Genomic DNA, 24,927 nt, shown 5'->3' on the forward strand with positions numbered 1-24,927 from the left:
CTCCACTGTTTTCCTGTGCACTTTAAGGACTTCTTGTCCATGTTGGCTTAAACCTTTAGATTCAGTATTCATCTTGATAGTATGTATTGTAACACTATGTATTCAAGCCCCCAGGAACAGCACTGGGCTGTGAGGTGATTTCTGCATAGTGGCCACAGTCGATGTTGCAGAATCACATGTCGCACACTTGCCCACAAAGACTTTTTGTGGACAATCAAAAATTTAAAAAAGGCTTATTTTCCATTTCTTGCACCTCTGCCATTAAATCTGTTGCACATGGTGTGGAACTCATGCAATTTCAGCAGCAAGAATAAAGCAAAACATTTGATTATGGTTGATAATGTGGACAGAGCCTTTGCAAAAAAGGTCTTGGACCACAGAATCCTCTCTTGCAGCTACTACTATATTTTGTTCTTGTTAAGCTTGTATTGTTTTGCCAATACATGGAACACAATATACTAATAAGAGCCTTATCCTCTGAAGTCTTGCCCTTTCAACTTCCAGTTTCTCTTTGAAAGTTCTCAGGGCAACAATAGCTGGAGTGGATGACTCACAAAAGCCTCAAGAGTATTATTAGGACACCTTGAATGAGAGCATGTTCTTTTCAGAGGGGTGTAAGGGCTGACTGACAGCTATTAGAACTTTGAGGACTGTGCTTGTGTCTACAACTTTCTCAAGTGCCCCAGGAGTTGGTAGAGACAGGTGTGTGTGTGTGTATGTGTGTGCATTTCCACGTGCATATGGAAGTGTGCCTGCAGTGCATCAGTGCATGCATCCATGAAATCTCTCTTGTGCATGAATTCCTAGGTGTCATGGTGTCACATCACACTTACATTGGCTGCCTAAGGGGACTGCAGTTAGGCAGGCCATCTTTGCTGAAGGCACTCAGGTCACAGCGACACCAGTTATCAATGACATCGCCCTTTCCAGCACACCAGTATGAGCTCATTGTGGCGCTCTTGAAGGCCTGTAAAGGGTAACAGGTGAGAGAAATGCAATTATCTCTTGGAACATGCACTCCCCGTCCATCTACCCTTGCCCCACCCCCATCTCCCACCCCGCCCACCTTCTCCACCATTGCCCTCCATATCCCAGCTCACACATTGGCACACACATCCTTGTACTTTTGTACATATCATGACTCTCCACTGACTATATTCATTTCCTTTTGCCTATCGCCTAAAATTAACCATGGGCACTAACATGTCATACCTCAGGCTTACTTTGAAGAAGTGAGGACTGACCAAAATGTCCTCACTTTGCAAAAATGTCCTCTCTCTAAAGGTCTAGAGCTCAAAATGGGTCTCACAAAGATAGAAGTACAGGTAGACACACACACACCCCCACACACAGAGTGACCTTTTCATAACCACCGTTCCCAATTACCGGAAGGCAGGAACATCTCACTAACATCGACAAGCTTACACTGTGATATCATAGATGCACTGTGACTTGATGGAGGTGTGAAAGCTGTGACACTCCCCACCTCCCCCATTCTACGCGTATGTTTGTGTCTGTGTGTGCGTGCGTGTGTGTGGATCTGTCTGTGTCGCTGTCGGTCTGTCTATGGAGGGGATGGAAGGGGAGGGTGGTGAGATGTTAGGAGATGATGTCATCTCCTAACATCTCCTTGTACTGCTTCATTAACGGGCGAAAGAAAAATGAAAGGCAGAGGCTCAGTCATCCTCTAAAAGGCAGCAAAATGCCAATATAACCGTCAAAGCAATAAAGTATAATGTCAGGGCTTTCCCTAAAGCCACAGGCATGATAGAGAGGAGTTCAAGGGAGTTCGCAAGCACTCTGGCTCCCCCTGTCACACTATGGATCAATGGAGCACTCAGTTATTTATGTGCTCTAACTGGTTGGCAGTGCTGCCTCATGCAGACAACTTTGGAGATGTGCTTGATCATGGTCACAAAAATAGGATGCTGGAACCATGCGGAAACATTATCACTGGGTACCAGGCATCCAACAAAAAGCAGAGAGGAGCCACTCCTTTGTTCCAATACACCATGACATTGACTTATCCAAAAGCAAAGGAACTGATGAGACCACACACATCTTTAAGATAACAATGCACATGCAGCGTGCACACATGGGTACATGCAAACGTGCACCCACAAGCACACACTCAAATTAATGATTGATTTCCACAGTTGGTTGTTTCATTTCATTGGAGAAATGCCAGGGAAGATTTCTGCAGTGTGTTGATTAGTGGAAGTGACATTTTAGATGATTTTGGGCATAGTCCTGACCAGAGAGGCAGAAAACTTAGCCAAAAAAAGAGTCAGGGTATGCACTTAGAAGCTGATGTTAGCATTTCCACAACACTGCATTGTTAGCTGTAAAGGAGGCTCAACAGTCTTTCATGGGAACTGACTTCTTCCAATGCCACTTGCTTTCACTCCAGGCAAAGAATCTTGAGAGTGAAAGTGACCTAAATGAGCAACAGAGTAGGAAAGAGTGTAAAAAAAAAAAAAGAAGATGAGGCTGGAGAGGCCAGAGGAAATAGGACAGTAAAATCAACAAGATAAACAAGGAAACAAAGGTGTGAAAAAAGAGACTCCCAACTCAAAGCATTCCCCACCTTGGGGGACAGGATTAGGATCCTTCAGCAGTCAAGGCTTTCCCATTACTTATCCTCCAATACAAGCCCCTCTAAATGAGCCTGCTGAATGAGCAGTTATTATAGGGGGGTAGGCAAGCACTGTAATCCATGGCCATATAATAACCCCCCTGGCAAACCAAAAAGGGGAAAAAGGTTATTACATTTCTCCCCCCTTGCCTGAACCCATGTGGCTAACTGCTGCCAGAAAACAACAGCAGCAGGGGTCTTGCCACCTCATGTCAATGGGAAGCAGGCCACAGACAAAGGCAACAAGAAAAACCTGGACTCGAGGTCTATGCACGCACACAGACTAGACAAATATGAGAAATGAGAAATGACCTCCGCTGCTAGGGGCGAAAGAGAGAAAAGACCACAGGACCGCCATGCGTTTACCATCACCAGATTCCTAGAAAAAACCCATATGGGTCTGCGCGCTTGATTGCATGGCTGCACATGTGAAAAATAGACAAAGCGATTACCGCCGTGTTTATGTTTGAAGAGTAATGCAAGCCAGTCTCCACTGGGTAAACAGGGAATCTAATTGTGGTTTAGAGAATGCGGTGGGGGGTTGGGTGGGGGGCACAGGAGGTAAAGCAGAGATGAGGGTTTAGAGAAAAGCAAGAAAAAATGATAGTTAGCTGATACATGCTAAGTGATAATATGTCAAGTGTGGGGTGGTGAAGACAGCAATATGTCCTTCTGGTGCAAGTAAAAAAGGGGCTTGAGTCAGTAAGGAAAATCCTTTAGTGAGATGAACAGACAAATAGAAAGGCCCAGGAGAGGTTACTTCTACCATGTGTTCAATGCAGTTACAAGATAAGTCATAACTGAAAAGAGGAGGATACCCTATACTTTATTGATTAACTGCAGATCATGCATTTCCCAGAACACTATAGATCCATATACATTCTATCTTGGCCTAACAGGGGTAAGAAATTATCCATTATGCTCATATTAGAAAAGCCAGTGTTTTGACAAAGAATGTCCTATCTGAGCCTCAAATGTAACAGTGTCAGACAGTTTTTTGTGCAGCCCTGACAGATTTGCATTTAGGAACTGGTGATGCCCTTATGGTTACAATAACACACGGTTCTACTGTTTCACAAATGTGCCACAATTCATCTCCATTGACCTTATCGATACTGAACAAATTGAGCCGAAATGTAATCACCCCCTCCTTTGAACAGAAGACAAGATCAGTGAACTGCAAGGCCTCTGAGCATCAGCACAACTCCAGCCGCAAATTCCAAGCCTTGACGTCATTTAGACCCCACAGACTCACTGGCACCAAAATACTATTTGGACCTTTCACTTTCGTAGAAGCCTGTCGTGACTTACAAGAAGGCATGGGAGGCCATTGTGACCTCTTTAATGTATTAATCTGTTTGTCTAGTCTAAGCTGACCATATTACTGTCCGTCTTCTGAGGCTAATACATGAAAACACTGGCCAGCTGGCCCACAGTATTGATTTATAAGATGATCACCAGTGGTGGTAAAGAGTCTAAGTCAGCACACACAGGACACCATCAATGGTGACCTAAGTGTGTACGTGTGTGTGTGCCTGGACACAAATGTGTTTATGTGGACTTTCCAATCATTCAGGGCTAATGGTGTTAACAAAGGAACCAATGGGCTGCTTCTAGGAACCTTATAAGAAGTAGTACTTCCAGGAAATTGGACACTGGGGGCAGCTGGAGGGTTGGTTCACCTAGAGGTTGATGGGGGATTGCCATGTCACTGGAGAACCCTCAAACAGCAGGTATTGGTTTTTAGGTGTGCCAATTCTGTCTGGGGATGTTCTAAGCTAATCTGACCTGACCTTTCCAGCAAAGGAAATTGACCTTTTTATTAGTCTGCTATCTTATTATGTGTTACAAAACAACAAACTAAGCCAGCAATTTAAAAGAGACAACTGAGAAGGGGAATACAAATCTAACTGAAAACAAATACAATTTGTTTTCTGTTATGATTTAAAAGCAATGACAGATCCAACCCTAGTATATCATGTTTTTAGTCTTATTTTTCTTATTTGCCCAAGGGTTTATTTATTTATCTTTTTTGATGAATCTGAGGAAACAGTTCAAGCATTTCATTATTTAGACTAATAGCCCTCATGAAACAAGAAAATGAAATGCTGAATACAGAATCTGAGATGACTGGACAATTTTACTGGAAGCTAATGACAAGAACAGTTTGCTAGACATTACCCTCTATACATAGTAATAATTATCAGTGTTGCAGATGTTCATTGTTAAAGCACATAGGCTAGGGAAGTGAAAAAATATTATATGGTGGGGGGTGGGGAGGTGGGGTTGTGTCTTTTGTTGTCTAAAAGAAGACAACCTGGGATTTAGTGTCCGTGAAGCTGATTTGTGGACTAGAGTATAAAGGACAACCCTGAACTATTGCTGCTGTAATTGATGCTTTATGGACAAAATATTGACAAGAACAATGCACTTACTGGCCATACAGAGTTGATATGAAACTGCTCTATAAGAGCATGCACTCTCCTTGGTACTGAAGTAATGTTCCTGCAGTTGAAACTCACATTTTTTCTTTCCATCTGTACATTAGATTGTGAGAGCTGCTGGATTGAGCTGCGTGGCAGATTATTGCTTTGAGTTTGCAGTGATTTTCAAGATGTGTTGCTTTTTAAAATTTGGTGTTCTTCTTACATAATCAGAATGGGAAAATGCTAGTTAGAAGCTGACAAGATACTAGGTATATGTTAATGTGCTCCTCTGAAAGCTACCCCCCCCCCCCCCCAGAAATGTTCTAGACACGGCCCTGTGAGGGGCTGCAGTACTGCGAGAGCATGACAGCGGCCACTCGGCAAGATATAGAGCATTCTGACCCATTAGACTCACAACCAATTTGTTCAAAAGGTTTGCCATAATTCAGTCACAGCAACACAGGACACAGGACCACTGGCAAGCTCCACAGGCATAAGCTTATTTATTTATCCACTGAGGTACTTTTCTCTGGCATTAAAACAGGGGAGTATCTGTGTGCGTGTGTGTATTTGTGTGCACACAACAGGCCTGTAAGCAAGACCACCTTAGTCGAGTCCAAGCCAATTCCAAGACCGGTTCCAGTCAAATTCAAGTCAAGACCAAGTTTAAACTGAGCCAAACCCGAGAACAGAGCAAATCAAGAAGTATTCAATACTAAGACAAAGAGGGAATAGATCTCAAACCTTTCCTTGAAGTGCTAAACATAATTATTTGGTTTCTTACAGACGAGTAAAGTCAATGAAGAACAAATTGCTACAAATTCAGTTATACAAGCAACTAAAGAATGCATAATGTTTAGTTTATCGCATCATACAAGTTATTGAGACAAGTATCTTCACAGATAATTGTATTGCTAGGGATATAATAAACCAAAAAAATAAATAAATTAAAACATCCACATGTTATTCAGTATTTTAAAAAACGAACCTGACATGAGTATTTAGCCAGGCAGTTAGTTTTGTTTTTATCTGTTAAGGTTTTGAGATATAAATCTCCATACTAATACAATGGAGAATTTACACTTAAAACATTCAACAGCAACATCTCTTTCCAGAAAAAGTGACCCCATTACTCCGAATAATCCACAGATTTCACTGTGAACCGTTTTCATCTGGAACTACTTCCTACTGAAGAAATAGTCCCAATAACAAAAGTTGACAGTGAGGTCTGGGGATAATCCAGAATAAAGATATTGTTTCTTATAAGAGATGTTGCTGTATATTTTTTTAATGTAGCTTTTCAATGCTGTGAAAAGCACAAACTAAATTCCATCCACGTCCAGTGTATTGCGGAGACAAATATATTGGTGGCAAATATCTTAAAATCTGTGAGATACACTAGAGGTAAGTGAGACAGTATGTTCAATATGTCCAATATATAGCAGCTCTTCTCACTTATATATTATATAATATATTTTACATGTTTTTTTTATTGTAAATTTCTTTCTTTCTTTTTTATATTATTTAGGATTACTTAATTTTGTGTATATTTTGTCTGCTATGCACTACAACACCAAGGTAAATTCCTTGTATGTGGAAACCTACTTGGCAATAAAACTGGCTCCGAGTCTGAGGACAGGATCAGTTTTCCAGGTATTATTCAAATCCTCAATTAGTAATTGATTCAATTAATGTCAATACTGGACATATGAACAAAGAAATACTTTATTCCCCATTTTCGTTTTTGACAGAGCCACACAGAGCAAGCTAAGAGGGCGGATATGTCTTTTTATTCACCTTCTCTTCTGTCTTGATAGTAGCCTTTTTAGGAAAGAGTTAATTTCACCTTGTAACAAAATCCCCCTCTGGCTTAATAATGAGTAGACTGATGTGAAAAGGACATGACATGTCCTGTCAAACAGTCAGGCAGCCAGGAAGAGGCCGATAGATGGAGGTAGCTGAGAAAGGGAGGAGGAGGGAAAGAGTGACAGATCCATGTAAACCCGGCAGTGGGCATACAAAGACACATACAAATAGGTATACACATATAGGTATAACCTCAGTCCACCTTATCATAACCTGGACAACTAAGCCTCTATTTTGATTACTTCAGGGGGTTTAGGGTCAAAAAAAAGAACCTCATCTCTGAGAAAGCTTTTGCAACATGGCAGCTGTCTTTCCCAATAGACCCAGCCAAGTAGAAAGATAGTCTCTAGCAAAAGTGTGTGTGAGAAAGACACACACACACACACACACACAAAGACAGGGTAAGAGAGAGGGAGAGGGGGAGAGAGAATTAGCGGTTGTGTGTGTGTGGAGGGGCAGGTTGTTGTGTCGCTAGTCTCTTAATGCAATATACGTATGTGCCTTTCAGACCAGCAGCAGCAGTTGGGGCAAAGAGAAGAAGCGAAAGAGAGGAAAAGAGGAGCAGAGTGATGGACTCTCCTCCCTCCCAAGAGGTCGATGACATCAATAAGAAGCTAATAATCCTGCCTCAAGCTACCTCAGAAGGGCTTGCCAGAGCAATCCACTGCAGTCTACCCCATCTCCTCCTCCTCATACATCTCACTCTCTACATCCCCAGAAGACCACGGGTTGGGTAGGGGGAGAGAGAGGGATGGATAGCGAGGTGTTTGGAAGAGAGGGAAAAAGAGACATTTTGCTCTTCCTCACGTTTAGCTATCGATGAAGCCCACTAGGGACCGTCTGCTATTGATTGTGCCTTCTTTTCTTTGGGGCTGTGGTGCTTGTTATGGGCGGCACGTACAGGGGGGCTTTGTTGTGTGTGTGTTCATGAGCGTATATATATGTGTGTGCGTTTGTCTTTTTGCCTCTGGTATTGTTGTTGTCTGCAGTAATTTCAGAAGGTAAGGTAATTAGACGCTTGATTGGGGGAAGCGTGAACCAGTCTGCTCCCAATGGCGTGTGCATGCGTGCGTGTTGGGTGTGAGTCACCTGCAAACAGCTCTGTGTTGGCTAACATACACATGGGGAAGACATGCACCGGATGTTGAGTAGCAAGACAATGTCAAGATGAAGCCCAAACAGAACAAAATGTGGTAAACTAAATGTCAAGTGAAGCCAGAACCCCCTTCTAAATTACCTTAGGGAAGACTTCTCATACAGGATGAATCATAAACACAACATGTGGCCATTACGCTGATATTACATTCAGCTGTGTGTGCTTGTTTAGACACAGACACACTTATATATCTCACACATATACACATTGACTTCCCCACAAGGGGAGAAAACCATGATGTCATCTTTTTTATGTCCTCTGTATTACAGTGCTCATTTCCAGTGGTCAAAGATAACAAACTAATGCCACCTAGAGGTGATTTGTTACAACTGCATCAGTTAAATGCCTTAGAGGACAACGGATATGTACAGTATTAGAGGATTACGCCACTTCCACATGGCACATAATTGTGAATGAGTAAAATAACCTGATGAATAAATGTATGTCTCCTACACTTTTATCACAAGACAGCAAAACAAATTTTGCATTCATTTGCTTCACACTATGTTGATGTCACATGCTAAATTGCATGCAAACGTTTTATTAATTAATCATTCAGTGAATGTGTGAATTTGTAAGTAATCCCTTTTTTAGGTATATAATATATGACTTTGTGTAGATATTAAAATCTTCTCTTTCAAAAATCCTTTGATTTTACAGAAAAAAGGAAAAATCCATCACAAGATAAGTTTTTTTTAATTATTTTGCTTTTGTCTTCCAACTCTCGTAGGTATGTTGATGTACTGTATTGCATCTCTTGACTCTCTTTGTTATTCTACAGTTATACAGTCACTTTGTTAGCCTCTCATTGACCTTTTATGCACACATCCACATGCACGTGCACACAAGCAGACACACACACACACACACACACACACAGACATCCTACCCCCTCGCTGCTTTCTCACCTCTTTGGTGACGTTGTCTTGGACCAGGCTGTAGAGGGGCACCACACGGCTGACTTCCAGCAGAACAGGGATGGGTGAAGGCTGTTCTCCACTCCTGCTGTTACCACTGCGGCCTCTCCCCGACACACTTCCCATCATGGCTTGGTGATGGCACAGGTGGCAGCCAGCTGGACAGCTGCCTTTCTCCTCACAGCGGATCTCTACACCATTCACCATGTCGTCAGACAACAGCTGGCTCTTCTGCAGTGCCGACAGGTAGCTGATGAAGGGAACTGACTTCAGCTCACGCCTCCCACCTCCACCAACCCCCTGGTCTGTTGCCTCTGGAGGGGCAGGAGAGAAAGAGAGGGGGGGTATGAGGGGGTGCAGACAAAGATATACAAAGTTAACAACAACAATGATTTATATTATTTTAGGAAGAGGTTGGGAAAAACAGCCATCTCTTTCACTGTCATGTATTCTTTCCAAATTGTAAAAACAATCTTTCTCCCTTAACCTTCTTTTATCTTTATTTCCATAAAACAATTTATGAATCTCCACTTGGAGTAGCAAAGAAAATTCACAGTCCCTCCGCTGCATAGAACGTCTGCATCTGGATTTACTTTTGCATGCTGCCAAGGAAAAGAAGACAAAACAACAACTAATCCCTTACTGTCATCAGCTTTCATAGACAAAGGATGAATGGGAAGGGGCAGGGAGGGGGGGTGGGGAGGGGTGTCACTGGCTTCTTCTCCTTAGTGTCAATAACCACTGTTTGTTGTTCTCACTGGAGTTTTGGGGGGGGGGGGGTGGCTTGGTGGGGGGGTGTTCTTTCTCATCATTTCCTCTTTCAGAGAGAAAACAACACACCATGCGGAAAGAAGCGGCAGAAGCAGGGGAGGAGTAAAAGCAGGACAGAATGTATTTTGGGTGTTGAGTGTTTCATTTGGAGGACACATCAGGCCGCATGTTACAGTGGAGCAGATCTGCCATCTGCGCTGATGTGGCAAATGTGTCTATTTGCTTTCCAAGAACAGTGGACACATATGTTAGTTTTCCAAATGAGTGATAAGGGATTCTTTCTAGTCACAAAAAAAAGTTGTATTGCAAAAAAGTGCATTACAGTTGGAATTACTGGCCTATGAACATGAAGAATCATCAGTTACTGTTCCAAAACGTGGATTTGAAATTTTTTCACTCTAAACCCTCAATATTCCAGTTTAAAAAACTGAGTTTACATTAGGTTGTCAGAGTATCTGGCAGCGTAGACTCTGTTCACATTAATTAAGCTTTTTTGTCTGAGGGAAAACACCATTAGCTCTCGACATGAGACCAAATGTATGAACACGCTAATGTGAAAATGTTAAACTCACCATCACACACCCCCAATCACATACATACAGAGGCACATGGATGGATGGATAAGATTACCTATGTACATTACATAAGCACATATACACTTAACAGATAATATACTGTGCACACACACGGACCAAGTAAAAGGAAACCCCAAACCAGAAAGGAAGTGGATAGGGCAGCAACAGCCCTTGACATTTTTCAAGGTGGGCTTATTGGGGCCAATTAGGGTTAAGGTTTCAAATTACTCATTTCCTGTTAACAATTTTGATGGCAGTGAAATCAAATATCCTTCAAAGTATTCTCAGTGGTAAAAAGACAACACAGTGCATGTGGGTTTGTGTGAGATGTGTCTACGTGTGCAGTTTCACTTGGACACACTTCCTGTAATATCACATGATAAAAAAGTTTATCCAAGACACAGAGAGGGTGTGTAAACTTTCAACCATTAATTTCTCAAACACGAACACATGCCAGCACATGTGTTTACCAGCAGGCATTTAATAGTTGGGAGAAAAACATACATAACTCAGGTGGGGACGTTTCAAGGACTATTTTCTAACAAATATTATTTGCGCATAGGTGTCATGGGTAATTAATATGGAGGATGTGATGTGGCAATTCAACCATACGAATACAGAATGAAGAAATTATCTAATTACAATACATCTAAGACAGTTTTTCAATTTCACATCTGGTGATAGATGCCTTTATAAAATATAAAAGGCCTGTTGTTACAAAATGTGAGCTATTGTGTACATGTAACTCAATGGTAAAAAGTTTTGGTTTTGTTGCACTGTTAACATCACAACACTGGCTTTATGTTAAAAGTTAAGATGCACACAGGAAGTTCCTACATCAGTCATTTCCATACTATAACAAACAAAAATCACATTCCATAATCTAAAAGAATGAATATGTAATGGATGAAAAGATAAAAGAAAAAGCATTTATTTCCTGAACTCACTATTAAAAGTATATGATAATGAATAGAAAACTTTATAAGAAGCCTGCATTGAGCAGAGAAGGGTGTATAGCTCCACCAACAATAAACTGCTACTGAAGAAAATGGCTGTAGGCATTTTTTTAGGATTACTGAGACTATGTGTCCACTGGAGAACTACTCCTATATAGAACTAATATGTTTCTTTATATGTGTAACATTCAACTACCAAATGTAAATAGCATCTCAGGTCACTGATGCTTCCATATTCCTATAAGCAACACCAAGGACATGACCTTCATGTCCTCAATTGTAGCTATGACCCTGGTGTGTGTGTGTCTGCACATACATATGTTGTTGTGACTGACTCCTTGTGTGTGTCTGTAAGACATTGACAAGCAGTTGAAGGGGTGGGTGGTAACTTAATGTGCAACAGTATGTAAACAGGCTCAGGGGGTGGCCCAAGAGCCCAATTACATGCACTTCTTGAGGCAACACAGACGCAGAAAAGAGCTGTCGTCACCCAGCTCTCACAATAAAGCTCTGTAGCTCATGTTGGCTGTGACTAGCCAGTCTAATTCACTCTGACCCTTTAACTCATTTCACCCCAGATTACAAATGTTAATATCTATCTAAAAAATGCATTTGATTAAAATTTGGCATTGTCAAGTATTTTTAAACTGTAACCAAGGCAATGCAGTTGTCTGACATTAATAGTGCACAGAGTCTTTCTTCATGTGCAATCATGCTTTCTCTACTTTTTAATTTTTTTATTTACGTTTGGAACTTCTTCCAATTTTCTTTAAGTGTCTTTACCATAAATCTTGTTTTGAGACTGTTATAGCACAGACTGCTGTAACATGTAATTTCCTTCTGAAACCACTAAAGTACTTTGTCTGTGTTTCTGTTTATTTGTGTTTGTGCAATGTACAGTTTCATTAAGATTTGACCGAAGGCGACTCCCTTCGCAAGGAGAAATTAAATTGGACCACATGTATTTTTTGTGCAGTTAAGGGAGTGGCCCATCATTTTGCCTCTTTATAGTGTAAACTATGGCAGCTCAATGCTGTGTGGAATGAATGTGATGCTTATGCAACACTTGCTTGTCAACAAACATACTGAAGAGATAAATGGAGTGAATTTCCCAGTCATTGATCTTGCACTGCCTTTCTTAATTAAAATGTCTTTGTAGACTGGTTGCAGTATAATTACTCATGAGGGACATATCCCCTCTGGCCAGGGTTATGTTGCCCAGGCAACAACAGCAAAGGTGTCAGATATCTTCCACAGCAATTTAATACAGATGTTGTTAGATATTGTTACTGTCGGCATTGCTGTTAATACTTTATTAAAATAGTTGCGAGTGCTAGATGTACCACAGAGCTGTGATTGTAATAGGCACTTGTTGTAAATCTCACACGACATTGGTATAGCAATAGAGACACATGCAAATAAAATATGCATGTGTGTGAGCTGTACCTTGTCTACAAAGTACCATTATGATTAAACTTTGTTATACTGTATCTTGCTATATCAGTTATTTCAACAGCATTTTCACTCCAAATTGCATGCTAAAATAACATTAACAAATATGTTAAATGGCTAAAAAAATGTTGATTTAAATGCATATTCTTATTTTCTTTCAAATTTATTAGTTTTAAAATTGTTTGACCAAAGAAAAGCAGACGGTTTCTTAGATGGCCCTGTCCCCTCACTTGATCTTTACACGGGTGCTGCCTGAGCATCTTTTTGAAGACTAATTCTGACATCTAGTGGTGTATTACTGTAACTACTGGCTTATGTCTAAAAACTGTTCACATTTCACCACATCTGGATGTTTTCAAATGCAGTTGTAGCCTGTGGGCAGTACTTCAGGTTCTTTCTGTGAGACTCATTTTCTCAGGTACACGTCTGTTTACTTCACTCAAGTTAACCAATCTTACATGTTTGTTTTTTTGCAGGGTATACGGGTGAAATAATGTCTTTCAGTTGCACATTAAAATGATTAGTTGCCTGTCAGAATAAGTCATAGTACATCTTAGTAATGTTAAACAAATTTGATTTTGGGAGTATTTGCAGTAGGTATTGTGTATGAAAATCATTCAAATCCTAGTTGCCTAATATGAAAAACTCTTTTGCGGATTGTTCTGTGTGAAAAAGGGGAATTAGGCAATTAAAAGACAGTAAATTATTTAGATCTTTATGTAATCTGCTCGTGTTGTGAGTCAAATCACAGTAAAAGCCCATAAACTGCATCAGGACCGTCCGGACCCTCGCGTGGCCGCGTACAGGCGTACACAGCAGCCAATCAAAACAACCGTCAGGCTCAGCGCTGTGCGTATTGCGTAACACCCCTACTCTGCCTACGTAACGTCGTCAACACTGCAGTCTCTGACTAGCAGCTGCAGTAGCAGAAACACAGCACGCCCATCAAAACCTCTGTACTTTCAACCAGCTAACACTGAAGGAAAGGTAACGTTTTAAAGCAAAAATGTCAAAAGAGAAGCATTACGACGAGCCGCATACCTTATTTCTGAATGCACGTTCATGAAAGTCAGCCCTGTTGAATGTTGAATAACATTGTCGTCTTGTGTGAAAGGACAGCGTTAACGTTTGTTGTTTTGTGGAGAGGCCTCCGACTTACCAGTATAAAATTAGGGAGATGTCTGTGTTATTCGTTTTTAAATTCTGCAGTACAAGGTCAACCTATTTTTAAGCAACAAGACAGCTCGGTAGTGCCGCAGATATAACCTATAGTTAGCTTGCTTATCACATTGTTTGTCATTAGCATTGCGTGAAGCGACCGTGTGTCTTTTAGCACACTGATGAGTAATAATTACCTTTACTGCTATTATCATCATTGACTTAATGTGGAAGTTTATTTTCTTTTGCGTGCATGAGGATGTGATCTGTGACAGCTAATGTCAGCGTTGCCTAGTTATGGACACATCCTATTGACTTAAGATTGTTGTCACTTTTCGTCAGTGAATGCTTTCCTTGTTAACTGGTCGCCCAACAAGTAATCTCGGCCGTATCTTAATGTCACAGCTTGCCACATATGCTTCTGAATTTGCCGAGCAAATGAGCTGCAACTAGCCTCCTAACATTAGGTTTGTGACGATGTTCCGGACTTAATTACTCAATGTCACGCTGTCACAGTGACTGCATCAGATGACTGTCAAAACAGTCACACAGTACAAACTGTCATACTGCACAGTATACTTGCGTGCAATCTTCCTTGCATAATCTCAGTATCCATTTTCTGCAGCTGCAAAACATTGTTGAATCCAGTACAACACATACACACACACTGACTGTGAAGCATAACAAATTTAATACAATATGCACATACTGTAGTATGTGCCCATGTGAGTTAGTGACATATTTTCCTCTCTTCCCCTCTTGTTGTTTCACTCAGGCAAGCATCATAATGGCGTCACCCTCCTATCCACTGGACCCGGATTTAATGAGGGAGGTTCTCGAATGCCCTATCTGCCTGGAGACCTACAGCCAGGATCAAATGAGACCCAAACTCCTGCAGTGTGGTCACACAGTGTGCCGTCAGTGTCTAGAGAAGCTGTTGGCCAACACCATCAATGGTGTGCGCTGCCCATTCTGCAGCAAGGTCTCCCGTATGAGCAGTATCTCCCAGCTGGCTGATAATCTCACTGTGCTCAAGATCCTAGATTGTACTACATCTTGCAGTGCCGCTGCTGCTGCCCTGATGTGCAAGTCCTGCTGCAGCCGCCTACCACGACAGTACTGCCATGACTGTTCCACAGTTCTCTGTGAACTCTGTAAAGGGGAGGGCCACCTGCATCAAGGCCATTCAGTCCAGCCAATTAGGGTGGCTGCTGAACAACGTCGTAAAGAACTGGGTGGGAAGCTGGCTGCTCTGCGCAAGGTTATGGGCGAAATTCAGAAGAAAAAATCAACTATTGAAAACATCTCCAAGTCCTTGAGGCTAAAATACCGAGCAGTGCAACAGGACTATACTACAGCTGAGCTACGTCTTCAAGAGGAACTCAGCAGGTCTCGAAGGACGTTCACAGCTTCTATGACAGAAGTGGAAAAGCTCAATGGGCAGGTCCTGGAGGAGCAGACATATCTCCTGAACATTGCAGAGGTAAAAGTGGTGTCACGCTGTGATTATCTGACAATGCGGGTGAGGCAGAGTGATGTCGCCTTGCTAAAGGATGATGGTGGAGGCAGTGATGATGAGGAGCTGGATCTGAGGAGCAGCTTGCCCACGATGTTTCAGCTGCAAGAGCCAGAGCTGATCAGAACAGAGCACTCGAAACCTGTAGAAGTGGGCCAATTGACCACAAACACTTATACTGTCAATACAGATGACGAGGAGAGTGGGTTGGAGATTGCACTTGAGGGTGATGTAGACAGCGTAGGTGGGGCAGTAGGCGCTACAGGTGGTGCAATGGGAGCTCCAGTGGATCTTTACCGAGATATTGACATGGTTACAGCTGTAGAGGAGGCGATAAGTGATTCACCTGGCAACTTTAAGTCAAAGTCCGTGGATGCAGGGAGTGGATCACCTGGAGGAGCTGGGGCGAGTGCAGGGCCCCCAGTCTGCCAGTTTGTGAAGAAGATGGGTTGCAAAGGAACCCTACCTGGCATGTTCAACTTACCAGTTAGCATCTGCGTATCAGCACAAGGTGAGGTCCTGGTGGCTGACCGTGGCAACTACCGCATCCAGATCTTTAATCGCAAAGGCTTCCAGCATGAAATCCGCCGCAATGCCAGTAGCATTGACAACTTTGTCTTGAGCTTCCTTGGGGCCGACCTGCCTAACCTCATCCCCTTATCTATTGCTGTCACTCCTCAAGGTCTGATTGGGGTCACTGACAACTACGATAACTCAGTCAAAGTTTACACTATGGATGGGCACTGTGTGGCTTGCCACAAGAACCAACTGATTAAACCTTGGGGCATTACTGCCATGCCATCAGGCCAGTTTGTGGTGTCAGATGTGGAAGGCGGCAAGCTGTGGTGCCTTGCAGTGGACCGCAATGTAGGTGTGGTCAGCTACAACCGATTGTGCTCTGCTGTGCGGCCGAAGTTTGTGACATGTGACACAGCTGGAACAGTCTATTTCACCCAGGGCCTGGCCCTGAACTTTGAGAAACGCCACAATGAGCCCCACCTGGAAGGCGGCTTCTCCATTGGCTCAGTGGGTACCGATGGCCAACTGGGCAAGCAGCTCAGCCATTTCTTTGCAGAGACAGAGGACTTCCGCTGTATCACTGGCATGTGTGTGGATGCCAATGGGGATTTGCTGGTAACGGACAGCGGCAGGAAAGAAATCCTCCAGTTTCCCAAAGAGGGTGGATTCAAAATTCTCATCCAGGAAGGGCTGACCTGCCCTGTGGGAGTGGCCACTACCCAGAAAGGGCAGCTGCTAGTTCTGGACTGTTGGGACCACTGTGTCAAAGTCTACACATACATTCAGAGGAGACACTCCTCCACCTCATAGAGGAACAATCCAATCTAACTGCACATAAGTATGAGAGGTTTAGTAGGTATGTGTTGGTAGGTGTGGATGGAAGTTTGGAGAAGGTAGAAACACACTGTAATCTGTCACTTAAATTTGAGTGCAGTCCAAATAATTCTCACTCCAGCTTTCATTGGTTCATTAAATGAATGTTCTAGTCCTTGTATTTCAGTTCATGGCCTTCTGAATTTTAGTTGTGTTACCTCAAATTAAAAATTGGCCTCTAAAGCTGTTTTTGATTATGATTATTTTAATAGATCACAACACTAAAACTGATCTTGCAACAATTTACGTCAAAGAATGCTGGCACAAGTTGCCAGATTAAAATAAGCCATTGATGTCAAAGCTAACGCAGGCACAAAATACAGAGGATTTCCCTTCCTCTCTTACTGGCTGCTATATCCACCAGCCTGACTGTGTGTGATGCACGGCTTTCCCTGATTTGGCTCAGCTTTGCAACAAAAAAAAAACGAGAGGAGGAAGAGCTAAAAATGAACCTGTATTTATATATGAAATAAAACATACCAAGGCTTCTGGCCTGTGAAGCACTTTATTGTTGACATGTCACTGTTCCCTAGTGTTTCTAGGTTTTATTAGCACAGACTAACATTGATGTTGCTGAATGCAGCTGGCAGCTTTAAAGTTTACTGTGCAGTTTGCTAATGGCACATCAGTAACCCAAGTATCAGCATTCATTGACTTGCATTCAGTAACATTCAGGGAACATACAGTAAGTGTAGAATATCAAGTTACCTACAGGGAAAGGAGTTGAACTACAAAATCACAAGCTTATGTGCTTTGATGGAAAGCTGGGGAATATGGGGCCTGGTGATATGACATTTACTGGGGTTTCTGTGGGTTTACATTTTTTACTGACATTGTCAGGAAAAAAAACTTTTGTACAGGTCTACAATGGTAAATAGGATATACCTTTAGCTGTTAAATTCATCTATTTATTTTTGTTAAAGCTGCTTTGAGGGTAGCTGAGTTGATACCGCCAGAATTAGACACAGACAATATTTATTATCATTTTTCTGGAACTTATTAATACTGCCTAGCTAGCCTGTGTTCGTGCTCCTTTATTCAACCAACTGCTCCTTACTTTCCAGCCACAGCCTCACTTATGTCACTACTAGGCAAGTTGAGGTAGAATTCTGCTCCAGATCGTATACCAGCTGTTTTGCTCAGTCATACATCTGAATCGCATTACTGTGGGCAGTTTTACTTCCGATCGCAAACTGTCCTGTTGACCGTCCAGTCCTACTTGAATACATCCACAGCACCATGAATAACAATTAATCGATGAAAGTTTTAGTCCTACTTCTCAGACAGAGCTGTTTCCATTATTAACAAAGTAGCAAAGTTCTGAGGTCCTACAGTAAATGTTCTTTGTAACAGATCTATTCGCTGTGGAAACTGTCAGAGCTATCTTTAATTTACTTTTTGTTGCTATGCCAATACAAGAAACACAAGCACCCAGACCATCAAAAATGTTTACACAACCCTGTCCAAACCCGACATTTATTCCACTTGTTCCGCCCTACCTAGTGCTTACACACTCTTTGTAGGGATCACTGGCAGGAGTGTTCAGAATAGCACTGTTAGGATAATGTTGAGTGAAAACTCCAGCAACACACGCCAAACCTGGCTTTGTTACACTGCGATGTTGGTTCAGTGTTGCTGTGTCTCCCTCAGGTTTTTATTCAACACTAGACGACTTGCAACCAGAATTCTCTAGCGTTGGTAGATACGGTGAAGATAGCAGCCATATACAGGGTTTTCCTAGTTAGTGCTAGTGTTAGTCTACATGAAGTTGGTCTGTATCAGCATGCATTTTATGTATTATTTTATCATGTTGATTTATTGAATTTTTGAGTCCATGTAAAGCATGAGAAAGATGATGCTTTCAGGTAAAATAACAAAAGACGACACTTTTGATGAAAATATTTTGTGGCCTAACTATGGGGAATCAAATTAATCATTGAAACCCTCCCATCAATACTGTATCAAACATGTTCTGTTTCCATATAGTCCCAAATATGCCTGAGACAATACACATCTTTCAGTCCAGGTTCGCTCATAAGAGCATATCACATAGTTTGAGCCTTAAAAATAAATACTCTCACAAAGCTGACCTTAACTCTGCACGTGGAGCCCTATTAAACAGCAACATACAAATATACATATCTGATAATCAAACTGTATCATAAACAATAAGTGTTTTTAATATTTCTAGCTAAGAGATGAGGTGAAAAAAATAACAAAATTTAAGTATCAGATGAAGTCTGTCACAGTCATTTTCTTGTGCTTTTTTATTTCACTATGTATTTGTTTACCTCAACACTAAACTAATTGATTTTAATAATAGATTCAGCTGCATGTCAACCTTGCCATCAAAATTGATTTTTGTCTCAGTGATTACACTTTATGCAAGTGGTAACTAGAAGTAGTCATTATTAGAGAATATTCAGACTCCTAACAATAACAGAAAAAGGCATACAATGCTAGTAAAATCAAGTGTCCTTGTGTCAGTGTGCTGAACATGTGAGTGTGTCACATATGAATATGATTTATTTAATTGGAGGAAAGTTATGTCCTTGCATTTTTATTAGTTAATTGATTTATACTACTGGATTGTATTATTGCAATATGTCTATGAACCAAACTCCCATGTCCTTCAGGTGTTATGTCGTTTGGAGGTTGTGGATTTCACAATGTGTTGAACACATTACAGTCGTGTGTGTAGTCAAATTCATGTTTGTATTGTTGATTATCTGAGTGCAATAAACATTTATGAAACAAACAACAAAAAATGTCCTAAGCAGTTTTTTTTCATAACATTCTAACCTATTATCAAATATGTATTCAGTTTTTCCATGTGACCCTGACTTGTAGTGAACCAAACGTATTTTGTCACAATAATTGTCTGGCTTTTAAGTTCCATTTAAATTTATTTTGATGTATAGGTAGTGGTGGGTAAAAAGGGCAAAAATAATATTGCTGATAATGATAAAGTACTGTATAGTATTTGCAAAAGTAAGTCTTACCACTCTGTTTCAGCTTCTCAGAGTCCACCTTCAAAACCCACAACTGAAGCTAGTTTTCAAAAGCATGACGTGGCCATGTTATGTCTTGGAGTGTACTACTGAAAACAGTATACATTTGATAAGGTCTTATGTGCTTAATTTGGTCCTACTTACCTTCATACTCCTACTTCTGAGGTCTTTAGAACCAAGATGTTTGTCGGATGGTCAAGAGCATGCATATTTTACAACATTAAGAACACATTTTTACAGCACTTTTTAGGGAGTTGTGTTTGTTCAATGCTGGTCCTCCTTGACCCAAATTCTGTTTCTCCTTTTTCCTACAAAGTGAGCAAGTATGGAATAGTATTTGCTTTGAAACCCTGGTGCCAATCAACCACACTGAATCGCTAGACTGCAAATTAGCACTTTTTGGATCACAAAATAAACAGGATTAAAATAAAACAATTCAAATGGAACAGTGCTGCAAGGTAGTTTTGGGATGCTGTTAAGTCACACTGATGTTTAATTTGATTCATGCAGCTTATGCTATCTTTTAACCAGGAGGCAAATTAAGGGGGGGTGAAGTCTTCAAACATAACCCAGTTTAGTTTATATTCAGATGAAGTATGACTCTCCCCTCCCACCTGTTAAATTATAAGAAATCTTTCTCTACTTCTGTTCATTGTGTATTTGCAGTAGGTTGCTTACCTTGATTTAAAAAAGGTTATAGTGTCTTGGTTACATTTGATTGTAGCCCTATCACCCCTGAAATTGTTTTACTTGCTGTTCTACCACTGTTTTACCTCTGCTGCTACACATTTGTTCAATTTAAAATTATATGTTACATAAATCTCTCTATCTTTCACAGATTTCCCCAAAAATCCTTATCTAGTATATAGGGGCAGCATCTTTCTTCATCCTTCTTGAATTCAGCCTTTTGTTCCTGTCTGTCAGCATGCTCACCTTTCTGGTACTGCAGCCAGAGCTGCTGCTGGGCCTTCTTGCTGGGGAAGTAGATGCTGCAGCTGAGCTCAGAGCCGTAGAGGGCCTCAGACACATAGTGGCTGCCATACTGCTGGAGAAAAGCCAACAGCTCCTCACGTGTGCTCTCTGCTGACAGTGTCTTCAGCACCTTGGAAAAGCCTACCAGGTCAAGACGGAGTTAGAAAAATTGTGATTTTGTATCCAGTATGGGGAGGATGGGGTTGGTTATTAAGGTCAGGCTTAAATGTGCAATTAACATTAAAATCAAGGTCTATCAAGGACACAGACAGATGCAAAAATAGAAAGATAGATCGTGTGACAGCCCCAATTGCCATAACTGTAACTGGGAGCAGCTGGCCAATGTTCTGAGTCAAACTCATACACAATAGATAGGCTGACAATATGCATACTGTACACTAAACATACTGTATACTAAACCTGCATAGCAATTCTCTAAGGCACTGACCAGGGAATTCTTCGTGATGCTAAGAAATTACAAAGTCAAATTATTCAGACACTGACCCGTTGATAAGGTAATGGAGCTGAGTTTGACTTTGTACAGATTGCTTCGGACTCTCCACTGTTGAACCATAGGATAGCCCACTGCTTCACTGAACTGGGCATCCCCTAAGAGAGACAGAAAAAAAGAGAAGACACAAATTAAGACAGAAGGACACAAGACAGACAGCAAATACAACAATATAAAACCAATTACAAAACTTAAATTCATAAAGAGCAGCTGAGATGAAAAATAAATGTATCAATAAATAAATCCATCATTTCATTTGAACAGTTTATTGCTGATCCATTGTTATCCATTATTGCCTTAACATTGTTTATTATCACAGCCCATATCCCAGCTGCTCCCAGATCAATGACAGATATATAGTGCAGCTTGAACTCCAATTGGATTGCTGACATTAGAAGTGGGAGCAATCTTGCTATTCTCCACAATTCAATTACCAAACTTTCACACTAGTTTAGAACTAAAGCTGCAAAAGTAAAGAGCAAGGGGAAAAAAAAATCAGCTGCTTATGGGAACCTTGATCCTGTGCCTCTGGAAAGCATTTTACACCTGAGACATTCATGCACAATGAGTTTTTTTTCTGTGTGTGTGTGTGTATGTGTAAGTGTGTCCAATTCTGGTGAAAGCATAAAGCCAGTGAAAATCTCAGGGGTCAGTGTGGACCAAATGGCAATTTAGCTAATGGAGGGATTAGAGAGCAGAGGTGCAGGTGCAGGTTTCAAGCCAAATGTTTAAGTGACTCTGTCCCCCACGGGATGGGGTGGAACAGTCCAGAAAAGGATAAAATAATGAAATAGGAAGTTAAGTGTTTTTAAGAGTTTACAAGGTCCAGTACATATGTATGTGTGTGGATAAGTATATGCTTTATACTATGTGTGTGTGTGATAGTGTCTTGATGGGTTTTGGGATTTTACAGCACACAAGCACAAAAGAATGCTCTGTGACCAGCGCATATTTTAGAACACAGAGGTAATTCATTAACAACAAGAACACGTTGACTTTTTGCATTTCTCAGATTCTACACAAAATATTCTCTCAGGTATGTATAGCTTTGCTCATGCACCTTGACGATACATAGGTTTAGACTGCAAAGCCTTATAAAATTGCTGGAACATTTTAAATTCATTATTTGTTTAAGATGAACATAGTTTTCTTTAGCTCTATTTGCTTTAATCAGTTCAGAAATAGTTTTAGTAGAATTAGACTATGAGTTGAAAGTACAGGTGTAATAAAGACAAAAATAAAAGTTGATATCCCCAAACGTACACACCCTTACCTGTGAGGAGCTGTAGGTTGGGCAGGGGCTCAGACAACACGCCTCGACATTGTTCCTCTACTGGTAAAGGGATGACCATGAGACCATCAGCTAGTTGGGGAAAGTCCTTAATAAAGTTGTTGTCCCTGAGAAAGAAAGAAAGAAAGACAGAAAGAAAGAAAGCAAGAAAGAAAGAAAGAAAGAAAGAAAGAACAGGTAAGCAACATGTATTTCTTCAGGTAAGAGTTTACAACAACAGTCCGTGGTGACTAGTCAGTATAACACCTCTACTTTATGTAAAGGTTTTGTTTAACACTCAGGGGTGCAACTACAAATTCGGAGCCTCATGAAAACAGCTCCACAATAGCTCACAATAAATATCTGCAATCCCGACATGTTCCTGTGCCCCGTCAAGCTGCTGGCCTCCTGAATCATTCAGAGACGGGGATTTGGAGATTTCACTGTTTTTCTGTCTTGCCAGTTATTCTATGATATTGTTTTATGTGCTGTAATTTTAACAGTCTCCTCTGGTTCACAGAGGTTAGAATAGAAGTGTTGGGTTGTTTATGATTATTAACAAAATATTTAACCTTTAAACACATAAAAGTGCACATACTATTTCATGCCTTGTCATGATGGTAATTCATTCCATCTTTGAATGATGGCATTAAAAAGTTCTGCACTGGTTGTGTAAACAGCAATAACATGGGTACAAGGCCAAAACATGTACATATATATGTGTGCGTGTGTGTGTGTGTGTGTGTATAATGCTTGGCGGCCCAACAAAGAAAACAGTTGTGTCCCTCAGTTTGAGGGCAGAACAGAGTGCTGCAGGCAAAGATAAGAACAGACCTCTTGGAATCTTTCTCTTTCTCTCTGCTGGAGAAGATAAGTACCAGAAAGAATGATAACGTGAAAGGAAGTGTGAGGGAAAAATAAAAGAAGATGACGACCCACATTCTGTAGTTACAGTAGAGGTAACAAATAACACCCATAAATGCACACAGAGCTGATAGGTTTGAATACCATTACCATTAGCTCTAAACATGTTTTCCAGTCTTTTCTATTTTTCTGTGTATCTGCACCTCCATTATATATCACATCAGACACATCACTTACGAAATAAATGGCAGTACTCCTGCAACTACAGAGATAGTGTATGTTCAGCTCCATTTTTGTTCAGTAGATAAACCGCTCTGGATTAGTAGATGGTTGAACCAAGCCAGTTGTGGTTCATTTCCTGTCAAAAAAGATGAGTTGTCCTGCTGCATTCTGAGAGCATGGCAAGCAGCAGCAACCCATCACCCATAATCCACTTTTATGGGACCGAGTCTCAGAGCACAGACCTTGTGCCATGGAGACTCATCCTTTCTCTCTTTTTGCTTCCTTTAACCGCAAAGCCTGTTAGATGCAATGACAAAGTTAGTGTTACATTGGAGGGGTGGAAGGATTGACTCAAGGGCAGAGGATGAGAGGAATGAGAGAGAGAGAAAGAGAGAGAGAGAGAGAGAGAGAGAGAGAGAGAGAGAAGAGGTGCTGTAAAAAGATTACCGTGGCTTATGCTCACAGAAAAACTATATTGATTGCTAAATTAAATCAGCCAGCTTCACGCAGAGGCTCAGAGAACATTTGGAGGCGTGTGGACCAAGATGACATGTAGTTTTATGGATTTTCAGGCCCAGATGTGGACTGTCCTTGACACTTGATCTGCAGAGTTCCTTTTCTTTAACCCCTGTGCTCACCCATTACTCACCAACTCACGAACACCCATTCATATTCTAGGGTTGAAAGACATCCTCATAGTTCACTGCAGAGTTGCTCAAAAATAAAATTGAAAACCAACTCTATTTGGAGCACAAAAAAGGTGTAAAGACTTGTGCCTCAGGTCTACGCAGCGCCTGAGCTCACGCAAAATTGCCTTCTTCTTCTACTATCCTTGACATCTGAGGCGAGTGTAGATTGTTGTGACATATGTCCGTTTTTGCAGAGGTTTAAGCGGTGAGGCAGAAAATTCAGAACAGGTGGCTTGAAGCATCTATTCTGCCGACAGCTCATTAGAAGAAGACATTTATCTGTCCCAGTACAACCCAAACAAACAATGTGGCTAACACGGTCAGACAGTTATCTTTCAAGAAAGATCATCTCTGTCTCACAGAAATGGTAATACTATGGTTTAGCTGTTAGCTGGCCATAACTAACTTATCTTACCTTGGAGCAACAAACTGACATTTGTTAAACTGACAAGATTGCCTTAGTTTAACAAGCTTAAAGGGCACATGTCATGCACATTTCCAGGTCTATATTTGCATTCTGGGGCTCCACTAGAATATCTTTGCATGCTTTACAGTAAAAAACCTTATC

The 24,927-nt window shown here is 41.2% G+C and overlaps 2 protein-coding genes across 2 annotated transcripts in view; one reads left to right on the forward strand and one right to left on the reverse strand.

The window, feature by feature from the left end:
* Nucleotides 1-24,927, reverse strand: part of LOC121885546 (astrotactin-2-like) — a 287,798-nt gene that overhangs the window by 42,304 nt on the left and 220,567 nt on the right. Inside the window, exons 14-18 of the mRNA XM_042395105.1 lie at nucleotides 22,588-22,712; nucleotides 21,308-21,412; nucleotides 20,765-20,944; nucleotides 8,992-9,314; nucleotides 834-967 (exon numbers count right to left, since the gene is read on the reverse strand). Coding sequence (XP_042251039.1) covers nucleotides 834-967; nucleotides 8,992-9,314; nucleotides 20,765-20,944; nucleotides 21,308-21,412; nucleotides 22,588-22,712 — 867 coding nt within the window. The remainder of the gene's footprint in view (nucleotides 1-833; nucleotides 968-8,991; nucleotides 9,315-20,764; nucleotides 20,945-21,307; nucleotides 21,413-22,587; nucleotides 22,713-24,927) is intronic.
* On the forward strand, nucleotides 13,629-19,573 carry trim32 (tripartite motif containing 32). The gene is made up of 2 exons (XM_042395106.1): nucleotides 13,629-13,741; nucleotides 14,688-19,573. The coding sequence occupies exon 2, from the start codon at nucleotides 14,700-14,702 to the stop codon at nucleotides 16,755-16,757; it is 2,058 nt and encodes a 685-aa protein (XP_042251040.1). The 5' UTR covers nucleotides 13,629-13,741; nucleotides 14,688-14,699; the 3' UTR covers nucleotides 16,758-19,573.

The sequence above is a fragment of the Thunnus maccoyii genome, chromosome 19 (genome assembly GCF_910596095.1).
Source record: "Thunnus maccoyii chromosome 19, fThuMac1.1, whole genome shotgun sequence".
Classification (NCBI taxonomy): domain Eukaryota; kingdom Metazoa; phylum Chordata; class Actinopteri; order Scombriformes; family Scombridae; genus Thunnus; species Thunnus maccoyii.